Raw genomic sequence first — 13328 nt, forward strand, 5'->3', positions numbered from 1 at the left:
AAGAGTGCCTCCCTCTCTCTCTTTCTCTACAACCCGCTGTCGCGTTCCACTCCTAAAGGCGAAGCTTAGGCGTCATTAATTAGCAGTTAATTAGTATTTAGTCTTTAATGCGTAATTTGTCAATAATTAGTAGGATGGATGGATGGAAAAAACTTTATTGTTAATAAATTGGTGTTCTTGACCCTTACGGGTCACTGGGCGCCGTGGTCGATCCTTGGTCCAGGATGCCGCACTTGACTGCTGCCATCGTGGCTCGGCGCACAAGGAATCGTTGTGCTTTCTCGTCCTCGCTGGCCAGCAAGTGCTCCCACTGCATCACACTCGGGTTGTTTATTCTTGGCTCTAAGTCTGCCTTAGGGCAGGTCCATGTGACATGTTCTAGTGCAGGTTTACCCTGATACCACGGACATTCGTCTGCATATGGTGTAGGGAAAATCTTGTGTAGTTTGTGCAGGTGTGGTAATTTGCCTTTACTTCGTCATCAATTGTGTGTGACGTCCTCCAGTGGTGACGTCCCCAGCGTCACATAGGCAAAAGGCCGTCGCGGTGGCTCAGTTGTTATGATGCGCGGCTGGTGACCCGAAAGACGCGGGTATGATCCCGGCCGCGGCAGCTGAATTTCGATAGAGGCGAAATTCTAGAGGTCCTTGTACTGCGCGATATAAGTACACGTTAAAGAACCCCAGGTGTTAGAAATTCCCGGAGCCCTTCTCTAGGGCGTCCGTCATAGCCTGAGTCGCTTTGGACGTTAAACTCCATAAACCAACCAACCAACATAGGCAAAATGGTGCGGCAAACGCTTTCGAAACCTCGACGCACTTTAGACTTTCGAAGTGCCCCCGAATATTTTTGTGATCTCTTTCCTGTGCGGCACGTTGTCTCACTGCCCACACATGTCCGGCCTGTTCATGCAGGCTCCTCATGCAGGTTCATTAATTTGAAAATTCACCTCGCCACTAGTAAAGAAGATTCATTGTTCTTCGACGCGTGTTGAGGCGGCAACGTTACAGACGCACTAAAAAGACGCGGACAACCCTTTCCGTTCTCCTTTTTTCTGGGCAAAATTTTCATTATCATCATCATGACCGGCATCATTCCGCTGGCTGCTCGAGCGGCGCGTTCATCACGAGCCCCGCCCTTATTGGCCTCGCGCGTTCGATTCCGGAGCAGGCATAGTCCTCCTGGGTGCTTCCGGCAGCCTCAAGACTACCTCTACCAAGTGCGAATGTTGTCTCGTTAGCCGTAGCAGCCACCTCGCATCGCTTACCAGTGCCGAACTGCTTTTGAGCATCCTAAGGTTATTTCGTTGCGCAGCCTAAAGCGATACCAGGCGTCCTGTGGCCAATCTATGCGACGAGGCTTCCCTTTTGCTACTCATTTCCAGTCAAGGAGGATACCGCAGAGAAGGGTAAGTGTAAGATCAGCCATTCTAGTCAGCCTTCTGCTTTTGGGCAGTGGCGTAACACTACTGATGATATTTTATGTCTTATGGGGGTTTAACGCCCCAAAGCGACTCGGACAATAAGGGAAGCCATAGTGAAGGGATCCGGAAATTTCGACCACGTGGGGTTCTCTAAAGCGCACTGACGTCGCACAGTACACCGTCCTCTGGAGTTTTGTCTCTGTCGAAATGCGACCGCTGCGGCCGTGATCGAACCCGCGTCTCGGGCCAGCAGCCGAGTGCCATAACCTCTCGGCCACCGCGGCGGCCCCCGCTGAGGATAGGGTTAGAGCAAGGTTCCTCGATGTGTTCTATACCTGCTACGGGTTAGAGAAATTGTATCCGTTTTCTTCGAGTGCAATTCAACGTACAAAATTTAATGTGCAATTCAGCTTCGGCACTGTTGAATACAAACGTGCTCTTCGATTTAATTACCTAGATTGAAGATTGCCGTTCCTGCTGGCAAAGTCAGGACTGAACATCTTGCACAGTAAAGGGCAGCTCCTTACGAAGTCTGCGGCTTCCGCGGCAGCCTCGCGCGTTCGATTCAGAAGTAGGCACAATCCTCCTGGGTGCTTCCGGCAGGTACACGTATGCCTCATCCAGGTGCGAATGCTTTCTCGTTCATAGCCGAAGCACGCACCTCGCATCGCTTACGGGTGCCGAACAGCGTCCGAGCATCCTAATGTCATTTCGTTGCGCAGCCTGAAGCGATACCAGGCGTCCGGTGGCCAGCCTATGCGACCAGGCTTCTTCCCTTTTGCTACGGTGGGCTCATTTCCAGTCAAGCAGGACACCGCATAATAGGGTAAGTGTATGACTAACCATTTTAATCAGCTTTCTGCCTTTTGGTCAGTGGCGTAACACTATTGAGGTTAGTTTATAGTTTACGGCGATTTAGCGTCCAAAAGCGACTCGGGCAATTAGGGACGCCGGAAAACATTTATTTTTGATATTTACAGGAAATACCGGGGTCCCTTTACAAAGTCTAGGAGGGGTCGCTAGAGCAGGAACCCTGTTGCTTCCGTGGCCGCTTGTCCCTAGCCACGAGAGCTTGTTCGCTCTCTAAGGTAGAGCTGGTGAGCTGGGCAGCCTCCCAGCTCTCTCGAGTTTGTGGAGGCAAAGGCGGGTAAGCGGGGTTAGAGGCGCATGCCTGCTCCTCGTGATACACGTTCGAGATCGCGCATCTATAACGCGGGCACTCCCCGTTGAAAGCCGGATTAAAACATTGCAGCCCTACCGGGCACAGTACCGTGTTCGTGCATAAGAGAAGGGGCCAGCAGCCCTCGCTCATGGTTAGCCCTTTGGCTGGGGGTTAAAAGCGGCTGTGCTATGTTCGATATAATTCAAGAATGTCTGATAACCTGCGCAGAGCTAGTTCCTTTTCTCGGTGGACCACGAACGCCGACTAAAACCTTGGTGACTCGTGTTTTAGCGTTTCTAGTGTGCTTGAGGCGTCCATCGACAAAATGAACTAGCTATGCGGCTTTCCTTTTCTGAAAACCGAGAGAGGTTTTGCACCGCGAATAGGATTAGGCTGGGAATCACACTGTTTGCTTTGTGCAAGCAGCCCCTGCTCTTTCTTTCTCTCCCTGAGCTTGAAGCGCGGAGACGCCGCGTCGCGCATCTTAGCCGCTGAGAAGGCGGAGTGGCCTCGTAGAACGCTGTTGCACTTTGCGTCGCTTGTGAAAGTATAACAGGAGTAAGCAGCGCTAACGCACTTTGCCATACAAATCGGCTCTGTTTTCCCATCGGAGATATGCAACCTTTCACCCACATATGCATACATCGCTACAAACGACACTTCATCAATTTTGTTCGCTTCCATGGAACTCAAGTACGTAGCAATAAGCCTTGCTAATTTGCACTTTTCGTTTATAGTTCATGAGTGATTTCGCCTTACATGAGATGGCCATTTCTGTACCTCAACCAATAAACCAAAGTCCAATATGCCAGCAATCTGCAGCTTTCAGCTTACACGACTTACCGCCTTCTTGCAGTCATATCTGAATTTAGTTTAGAGGCAGAAACCATTATTTTTGCAGCTTTACAGAATTTTTGGTAGCAAGCTGGGAGTATGCGGGAGTTTGCTCACTTAAATGCACGAGAAAGGTTATCTGTGTTTGGAAAATGAACTGGTAGGGGTCGAACCGCTGAGAAAGCAAGGGAACATGAATTACTCCCGTTTCTGCGTCCTTTGTGAAGTTTGCGGTTTTCGTCGTTCTGCTCTTAATTAGGACCCCTGTAGTCCATAAGCTGCTACTTCCTGACCGATTTCTTCTGCCCCCTACGTGGTTTGGCAGTAAGTATAAATGTAGTATTCCTCTTTTCGAATTCTCAGTTCTTTTTCGGGACAGATCTTCTTCGTCAGACCGAACTATTTACCTGCTACCTTCCTTCTACACATATCATTTCATAGAAATTACTGACGCTTTGCGTATATTGAGCTGCAGGCGTCCGTTATTCACCTCGCGGCTACCTCGCTAGAAGGCGTTGGGGGTAACTAACTAATGAATGTGTTACAATCAGTTCTCTACCTTGTTGGAAGTAAAAGCCAGTAAGGTCTCTACATTCTTCGCAGTAGCATATCGCTCTCACGGAGGTAGGGACAGCGTCACTAGGGACTTTATCGGTGTTCTAAAATTTCTCGGACTTGCTGCTTTCGTTCTAAGTAATGTCTTAATCTCTTATCTTTTCTTCCATGTCAGCCCTGAAGCAGCGATGAGTTTTTACCGAGGCGAAGGTTCTCGCCGCCAGTGGTTCCTGAGAAAGCTTACCTTGACCGATGGTAACAGCCGGGATGGAGACGACACCGAAACGGCGAGGCACAAGCGCATCTCTGGAGCTGACGAAGGGCCCAGGGCCGGGCCCCCAGTGTCAGTCGCCACCGCCACTCCGTGCAGCTACAGCCGGAGCGAAGACGTGCACGCCGAACTGCTCTCTGCCTCCTCACCGCTCAGTACTACTGATGCCGCGGAGGAGGTACGTTATGCATGCCTATAAAGCCTCGGATGTGCTTGACGCTGGAACCCTCACTGCACAGCATTGTGACGTTTAATGCTGAAGCACAAAAATATCTTGACTACTCCGCACCCCCACGGTCGCTGAGTTGCTTCCGCGTGCGGCATTTCATTCCAAGGTCGCCGGTTGAATCCAGGCCGTGGTGGCGCGGTTCGATAGAGGCGAAATACGAAAATGCCTTCGGGCTTTGGGATGTCATAGCACGTTAAAGAGCTTCAGGCAGTCTAATATAATCTCGAGACTTCTGTTAATTACGGCGTCCTTAAGACCATGTACCGCATCGTGGCTTTAAACACTTCGACATCAGAACTAACAAATATCTTTACTGTTCAGTTATTTTCTTAAGCAAGGACACATTGAGATGCGGGCGTGTATGCATGTGGACAGCAACAAGATTAGCTGAAACATGTCTCCCTACATGGTACTCATAGGGAATTTATCGGCATGGCCAAAAGTGCCGAGCGTGACAAGGAAACCATTTCCGACGCCTGAATTTCATTGCAAGTAGCAGCGGCTGTAGTGATGCGGTTTAGTTGCGAAAGTCGTGAAGACGCGTGAGCCGCAGTCGAAGCCGATATTTCTTCCGCGATTGTAGTCCGGATTGTAGTCTGGCAGTACACGTGGGGAGGTCAAATTCAATGTCGTGTTCTCTGATATGTGGGAGTTAACCACTTACGCACATTGATCGCTTTTCGATCGTCTTGGAGAGATGCGCACCTTATAGTAAAATCCAATCATCATCTTACACTTATTGCCTTATTTCTTCAGACCAAACAAGCAGCCAACGGCAGTGAGCTCGCCACATGGCCACGACAGAGAACAGGTCTGCAGTGGGTACGAGATATCAAAGACGGGACCGTGTATGCGATACCGTTCATCCACCTGGCTGTGAACCCTGTGAGCAAGGCATCCAGTAACACCTGCAAGGATGTCGAGGGAGAAAATGGCTTTGAAAACATCGGTGAGCACACATGGATCAGGTTATAAGTGATCATAACATGCCGTTTTGTTCAGCAGCCCATAGGCGGCAGGTATACATGATGACCTTCAGGTTATGGATGAAGTAACCGCAAAGAATGTAAAAACAATGGAGAGAGCCAAGAAATTTTCCCGGGTTATGGTTGAAGTCATTGTAGCTATATACGTTTCTCTTAATGCTACGTGCGGCCCGTCTGCGAGGCCCAAACACTAACAACTGCTTTGGCGAGCACCGAGTGCTGTACTGTGGAACACCTTTTCCGCTCGGTAAAGAAGTTATCCTAGACAAGACAGCCTGTTTTAAACACAACTGGCAGCACCTATCCAGGGGCCGCTCATGTAGAGCAGTGTGTGAATGCATTGTTGTCAGACGACAAAATCGGGCGTCGAACCTGTATAAAAGATGGCAGAAAGTTTTTCTTTGACGGATTTAATTTATCGCTATCACACCTAATCGCATGCATCCTAGCACTAATTTGAAACAACCGCGCGGACGTTTGCAGCTATCCGCTCTCCGTGGGCGGCGGTGGAACCCGTTCCCTATCACCGCTCGCGCACCTTTGAAGCTGTGGCCACCAAGGGAAGGCCCGCGTCCGACGGCAACCGCTGTAGACGCCGTGGCTACCAGAGACATGGCCCGTATCCTACGGGAACTGCCGTGCGAAACTCTGCACGGCACAGTTCCCGACAAGGAAGCCATCTAGGCTGAATTCGTCCCCGAAGACGTGCAGCCTACGGCGCTTTGGGGCTTGTTCGGGCTACCAACAGGTGCTGGTAAGAGCATACTAACTGAAGTAGAGCGACTGTGTCGAATGGATGGAGATGCCTTACGAAGAATAGCTGTACTATGGGCAAAAACACACGAAGAGGGGAGTTGTGAGGAAGTCTTAAAATCATCAGGTGACATACTTCGCTGCTGGCGTTATATGTAGTAGAGCAGCATATCCATCTGTTGATTGTATTGTCCACCTGCTTAGGCATCGACTAGACAGTGCAGGATTAAATAATGATACTAGGTGATGCGACATATCAGCGCTAGTAGTATTGGCTACACGATGCGCCTGTTTTTTCGCTTTTGAAACAATCGCCTTCTCATTCCGCTAGAGACTTTTCGTCTCTAGCGGACGTTTCGTCTTCGCCCTCCTGATGCTGCGTGGGTTTCTAGAGGGAGGAGTAAGTGGAAGGTTTGGAGGGGGTGAGTGGCGGTTAGGTGGCCGGAGAATTCTGAAGGCTGCAGATGTGTGGAGGATGGAGGTCGGTGATTGGGTGTGGGGATATTTAGAGCGCACAGACCAGAGCGCTTTCGCCGAATCATAACTATGCTGCTCACGTAGCCAAAAAGAAGTCGGCCGTATGATGACAGTCAGAAAACGCGTGCTCATTAAAGTAATATCACGTAGGTTTCCACCTATTCTTACTCCTGTGAGAATGAAAATTTTGACTTTGTTTAGCTGTTGTGAACGGTATCTGACTTCTGCCATTCCAGGCTTGTGTAAATTGGCATTGTAGGTGTAGTGCTTCTCGGTAATAGTGTGCCTGCCACATGCACTATTTCTCTATTTACGTTGAAAAGTGGGGAGACAAGAAGTTTTCTCTGCGCCTGCTTGCTCCTCTCCCAATGCATTATATTCTGCTGAGGCGAAATATTGAATCTTGAGCTGTCGTTTCTTGTCTGCACTATGGACAAAGTTAGACAGATGCTGAAGCTAGTTAGAAGACTCTTATTTGAATGAGTTTGAAATCGGTAGCATTGTGTGGGGTGAAGGAGGTAGGGATGGGTGGGAAGGGGCGAATAGGGGGCAGGGGATGCTGAATGGTGTGTAGAAAAATTTTCTGTTTTCAGTGCAATGCTGTGAGTTCTCATCCCTAGCATAGAGCAGCATTTGCTATGGTGGCCAACACCCGCGATCACTGCGCATGGAATAAGTGCTTAAAAGTGCACTGAAGAGGAATCTGAACTAGTCTTTTTGCCTCGGGAACTCGGTCTACACGTTCCAAGCATTCTTAGAAACTTCGACTTACTGCCCTGTGTGGCCGATTTCCCTAATTAAACCGAATTTAAGTACGGCTCCCGCCTCTATTTCTTTAATTCTCCCCGTACGGTGGGCGGAGTCGACCAATGCGTGGAGTGCCTTTCAGCCAGCTCCGTGGAGGCTTTGCTTTCGCTTTATTTTGTTTTTGAGGTTTCCTTGAATAATTAGTTACATTGGCACATAGTAAAGCCGTAAAATAAGCCCGAAGAAGTCAGAAAACGCGCGGACTATTTGCTACTACGGATGACTACGCATTACGCCGCCGATGGCAGAGCGGCAAGCCGCCACGGGACTGGGTGAAAGGCACTCCGCGCGTCGGTCGACTCCGCCCACCGTACGGGGAGAATTAAAAAAAAAGGGCGGGGGGGGGGGGGGGGAGCCGGGCGTTAATTCGATTTAATGAGAGAAATCGGCCATACTGTGCAATAGATCGAAGTTTCTAAGAATGCTCGGAACGTGTATATTGAGTTCCCACGGCAAAAAGACGAGTTCAGATTCCTGGTCACGGCACCTTTAAGTGAAACGTTTCGCAAGGAGCGGGGGCTTTTTTGCGCCGTTTAGACCGAGTCAAGCGCTATGTTCTGTATCCATTGTTATGCATACTATCAGCGGGAAATGAAACACACTGACTGCAAAAATATCAGCTGTTCGCGAGTTTACACAGCACAGCAAGATATAGACTTTTGCCAGGACTCTGTAGACCTGGAGCAATAGAGACTTCTTAGAGCAAATGCAGCAGCTAGCCATTTCGAGGAAAAGAAGTGAAAAGCCTCTTAACTGCACAATAGTCTTGCCACCTTTCGATCTCTAGCTTTGGTTTAGGCGAAACCAAATCATTCGGTTTGGAACGTTGACGATGTCAATGGTGTCCTTTTAAAAACCTTATGGAACAGCTTGGGAGGCCCAGCGGAAAAATTGACCGGAAACAACCATGCATAAAAAAAGAAGGAATTTCATAACAATTTTGCATATTAAGTACACTGCAGCAGCCAATGGGTGAAATCAGGAAAGCTTACTCGAATACAAAACATGAGTTGAATGCAGCCCGTTCCTTTTCATTTCTTATACATCTGTATTCATAGCGTGAAGAACGACAGAACATGGCTCGGATTAATTGTACCCATCAAAAGAAAACTTGAAAAAAACTTGCACCTGTTAGCGTTTGACCAAGACTATAATAAAGGAATAAATGGGCTTGGGCAGGGCATGTAATGCGAAATAAAGATAACCGCTGGTCTTACAGGGTAACGTAGTCGATTGCAAGACAAAGCAAGCCTAGCAGGGGGCGCCAGAAAGTTAGATGGGCGGTTGAGATCAGGAAGTTTTCGGGAATACGGTGGCTGCAGCTGTCAATGGACTGGGCTAGATGCGGAGACATGGGAGAGGCCTTTGCAATGCAGTGAGCGTAGTCAGGCTGTTGATGATGACGGTAGCAAATGCCGAACCTGTACCTGGATTCAGAACTTCGAAAATGGATAATTGCAGCACAAAAGTAATATACGCTGCGATCTTTTTTTCACATGTATTTTACTGCTATATGAGGCAACTCCTTACTGCCAGTCTCGCAGTCCAAGGCTACATTTTGACCGTTAGTTGAAAGTTACTTGCAGCCCTACTTATAATTTCATTTCAAGCGGCGAGAAGCAACAAGAGCACTCCGGACGACTGCTGTGGATGTTTGCGATTGGTTCTGTAACTCTTGAGGATTTTGCAACGTTTTGAGTTGACAACGACATTATGTTTCTTCGACGTCCATGTCATAGCTGAGAACTACTTTTCGAAATAATGAAAAACCCTTAATAAAAAGAAGCAGAAAGCCACAAAGGAAGCATCTTTTCGACAAGAGTGGGCCGTAATGGCCGCCGCAGTGGCTCAGTAGTTATGGCGCTCAGTGGTTGCGGCGCTCGGCTGCTGACCCGAAGGACGCAGTTTCGGTCCCGACCGCGCCAGTCGAATTTCGATGGGGGCGAAAATGTAGACGCCCGTGTGCTGTCCCGGTTTGAGAAATCGCCCAGTTTGTGACCACAAAATGGGGAAGTTTAATTTCCGTTGGAACACAACGCCACCGGCCGCAAAATTTCACTAAGTTTGGCACTGCGCTCAGAAAATTTCAGTGATATGTTAGGCCGCAAAAAAACCTTAGTTTTCTTTCAAAACTGGCCTCCTCCGAATGTACCCGCGCTGTAAAGATAGAAAAAAGACACATTTACAGCGTTTAGTAGTAAGGTAGAACTCGCTTTAGATCAAGAAAAAGCGGGCGCACACCCACAGAGGCAGCCATTCAAGAAATCGCCTGCTGGTACATTAACCAAATCCCCTTTGTAGTAACCCCTACATAAGGCCGTGAAACGTATTTCGAATAAATAAGCATAGAAGCGTACGACCCAACTTCCAACAGCTATATTATCGATACTGAGGCAGTTTTTCCCACACTGAGGCCGGTTCACTGTGAGTAGTCTGGCTGTGGCCCGCTGTTTCTAAGGCGCGAAATGCAGCAGCGTAAACATAAGAACCAGAATGTTAAGGAAATCATTGAAACATATTTGATTTGAAAAATTGGTGTGTTATGGGATAGCTCACCGTACATATCACTGACACAAAAGAAAGGCCATTTGCAAGCGCGGACACTATAGGTCAAAATTTTAATCCATGGCATCATGAAGAGAGGTTTGTTATGCACGCTAGAGTACATATATTCAAAACACTGGGGCGCGTGGTTTTCTGGCTGGCTCAGCGCCATCTCTGGGCGCGTCCCTTAGATAACTCTGCTATGTTATGGCCTCTAAGATTATCCACACTCGGGCGGGCAGGCGATCTCGGAGGTCATGGCCATATATTGAGGCAGGGCCTACATACCATTGTAAGGCGCCAGCTGCGCGGTCTGCCTGCAGAACCAGGCGCTCAAACTACGTGCCAAGTGTGGTCCACCCTCAACATCGTTCAGTGCGAAAGAAGGAACAGTTCTAAGCTAGCGCTAGTGACGTCTCAGTCTTCGTCGTTTAGCTCTTCGTATCTAAAGAATCGTATAGCATGCCTGATAAAGCACTCCTTGTCGACCAATGCTACGCAGGCACCTCCACGTCGGGGCGGACGGAGCATCGGTGCGGCACGAGGCACGGCCGCTGCCAGCGGCTGTGTTTCGATACGAGCTCCACGAACACCTGGCGGGTCCTAAGAACAGGAATTGCGGCTGCTCTGTCCCATTCCTGCTGGAGGTGGTTGGAGGAGTGGCTTCGATAAGCGAGTGCGCTGTCCGAAGAATGGGGCCCGTTTTTTCATGGCGTCAGGAAACGGAGGCCAAAAGAAAGACTTTAAGGCCTTACTAGAGGCCTGCACTTAAAACTTTCGATTTTTTTATACTGCGCCTTGCGTATTTCGTGATGATCACTTTGTGAATAAATTACGTACTGATACGGAGAAGCGAAGTTATATTTCATGACGCGGGAGCTCCGAATTGACGCCCTGCAAATTTCCACCAACTTGTATTGTGAATGACGCCCTCAGTCATAGCTTTAATTCTTGTACTGCTGGAATGTGTGCTAAAGGGGTTAACACCGAAACTAGCTGGAGTTTCCTACTCCTGGCCACTGTGTAAGATATATAGCCGCCTATATATAAGATATATAGGCGGCGCACTGGCCGCAAGCGGCCAGATAAAGTACCAGCCACGCCATCCGAACCGGGCCGCTGATCGCAGCGCCAGTGTCGATGAAGCGGGCAAACTTCGCCCGAAGAATGAAAACATAAATGAAACATCTTGTTGCGATGGCGACAATGCAGATATCGCACGGCTGGTTTACGTCACAAAATCCGTTCGCATGGCATGAACTGTTCCTTTCGCTGTCATCAGCAGCATCGTCGTGGCACTTAAAGCAACCTGAGCGCATTCCGCGACGGTGCGGTTTTACGCCAGTTCTTCCCGAGCGGCACGGTGGTGGTCGGTAAACTGCAGCAATGGGCCGCAAGTACTTTGTTGAAAACCGCAAGTGGCTTTCAGTGCCATCACGGTGTTTTATTTTCATTGTTTTGCTTCAACTCACTGAAACCGTTACCTACCGAGCGACAATGAGCAAACGCTTTGGTAAATTGTACAGTGTAACTGTTCTGACCGCATACATTGTTAGCAATAGCTCCTGACTACGAAAAAAAGTATTTCGGGGTTGCCGTTCCGAAGTATCGGCCAGTAACATGTGAGCGATAATATTGCCTTTGTAAGTATAAGAAAAAATACTTGTATGCAGTGCGACGAGTTAGTGGCATGGGTCGGAAAGGCAAGACCAGCAAAATTCAGTAACGAAACAGTGGTGTGCAATAAAGTGTACAAATGAAATGTGTACCAAAATGTAAATAACATTCATTACATTCATCTTGCTACTGCGAACTGTGGCACAGTCAAAGTTTGAGTGAGTGAGTGAAAACTTTATTAGCTCTAGATTCGGATTGTGTTCGGTGGTTTTGAGATGGTTTCGTCCATCTTGCTCAAAGGTCGGTTGCCCTTAGTCCAGGGCTCCGCTGGATGCTGCTGCCAGTTTTGCTCGCCGAATCAGACCTTCTTGGTCGACCCGGCGATCGCTGGAGAGCACTCCCTCCCATTGCTCCGCACTCGGGTTTGTTATCACTGGTACCACGCTTATCCTCTGGCATGCCCACGTTATGTGGTACAGCGTGGGGGGTTCTTGGCACCAAGGGCATTTGTCATTGTATTGTGTTGGATATATTTTGTTGAGTACGTGTAGGTTCGGGTAGGAGCCCGTCTGTAGCTGCCTCCACGCGGCAGAGTCCTCTCTGCTAAGGGAGTTGTCCGGTGGTGGATACCGCTTTCTGCAGCCGCCCTTGTAATAATTTAGTATCGCCGAATAATCTTGGGGTACAGGTTCGTTCCCCTCGAGGTCGCCTACGTTGGATGCTCGGTAATAAGTGTACCCTCGAGCTATCCTGTCCGCCTCTTGGTTCCCTGTTACTCCCGTATGTCCCGGCGTCCATACTATCGTATGCCTGATTGGTTCTTCGTTTGTTTGTCGTTGTGTTATGTGGCCCCCAGAGCGGAGTATGCGGAGCGCTCTGTGCCCTATTCTGCCGCGTAGGTAGTTGCGGCATGCTGTTTGTGAGTGTAAGGATTTTTAGAGACCGTTTAGACCGATAGCCCTCCGCTGCCGCTAGAGCGACGGCCGCTTCCTCAGCCTCGACTATCATACAGTCTTGTAGTGATGCGCTGGTGATCTCGCGTAGGGTTGAGTCAATCACCGTTGTTACCGCATTGCTGTTGTGCTGCCCCGCTGTTCTGGTGTATGTGGCTGCGTCCACGTATACCGTCGTTTCTTGGTGTGCTAATGTCTTTTGTAGGTATTCAGCCCTTGCCTCTCTGCGTGCTTTGTGTAGGTTGGGATCCATGTTCCGGGGTATTGGCGTTACTGTTAGTGTGTTGCGATATTCGTCCGGAATTGTTTCTGTCCTCTGTATTTCTTGAATTTGATCGGCGCGGCCCAGTTTCTTTAGGAGCTCCCTGCCAGATGGGGTCTGTTGTAGTCTGCGCAGTTGGGAGACTAGTTGTGCCTCTCTCAATTCATCGAAAGTGTTGTGTAGTCCTAGGGCTAGGAGCTTTTCGGTTGAAGTGCTGTGAGGAAGGTGGAGTGCGGTTTTGTAGGCTTTGCGTAGAATCACGTCCACCTGTTTTACCTCACTCTTGATGGGATTGTAGTAGGGGAGGCTGTATGCCACTCGGCTGACTACCAGGCTTCTGACCAACTTGAGTGTGTCCTCCTCTCGCATGCCATGACGTCTGTGTGAGATGCGCGTGATCATGCGGGCCACTTGTAGAGTGGATGCTTTGAGTAGGGCGAGAGTGTGAGTGCAGC

At 49.1% G+C, this 13328-nt stretch overlaps 1 protein-coding gene across 4 annotated transcripts; it reads left to right on the forward strand.

Moving 5' to 3' along the window:
• The first annotated feature begins 580 nt into the window (after positions 1-580).
• LOC149342651 (uncharacterized) lies at positions 581-10893 on the forward strand. 4 transcript variants are annotated; one of them, XM_089545118.1, is made up of 7 exons: positions 600-1408; positions 1881-2047; positions 2146-2249; positions 4150-4423; positions 5231-5423; positions 5944-6214; positions 10544-10683. In XM_089545118.1, the coding sequence occupies exons 4-6, from the start codon at positions 4163-4165 to the stop codon at positions 6147-6149; spliced, it is 660 nt and encodes a 219-aa protein (XP_089401244.1). In that variant the 5' UTR covers positions 600-1408; positions 1881-2047; positions 2146-2249; positions 4150-4162; the 3' UTR covers positions 6150-6214; positions 10544-10683. The 4 variants fall into 4 exon arrangements, with proteins under 4 accessions (XP_089401242.1, XP_089401241.1, XP_089401244.1 ...); XM_089545115.1 differs by lacking the exon at positions 1881-2047 and having other exon boundaries at positions 595-1408; XM_089545119.1 differs by lacking the exon at positions 600-1408 and having other exon boundaries at positions 1502-2047.
• The last annotated feature ends 2435 nt before the right edge of the window (positions 10894-13328 follow it).

The sequence above is a fragment of the Amblyomma mixtum genome, chromosome 5, assembly GCF_055824585.1.
Source record: "Amblyomma mixtum isolate Tamu chromosome 5, ASM5582458v1, whole genome shotgun sequence".
Lineage (NCBI taxonomy): Eukaryota > Metazoa > Arthropoda > Arachnida > Ixodida > Ixodidae > Amblyomma > Amblyomma mixtum.

Coding starts and splice junctions, on each gene's coding strand:
- LOC149342651 (XM_089545115.1), top strand. CDS start 1,349: ATGCGACGAGGCTTCCCTTTTGCTACTCATTTCCAGTCAAGGAGGATA. Junction 2,250..4,149: donor GCAGGACACCGCATAATAGG/GTAAGTGTATGA, acceptor CTTCCATGTCAG/CCCTGAAGCAGCGATGAGTT. Junction 4,424..5,230: donor CTACTGATGCCGCGGAGGAG/GTACGTTATGCA, acceptor TTATTTCTTCAG/ACCAAACAAGCAGCCAACGG.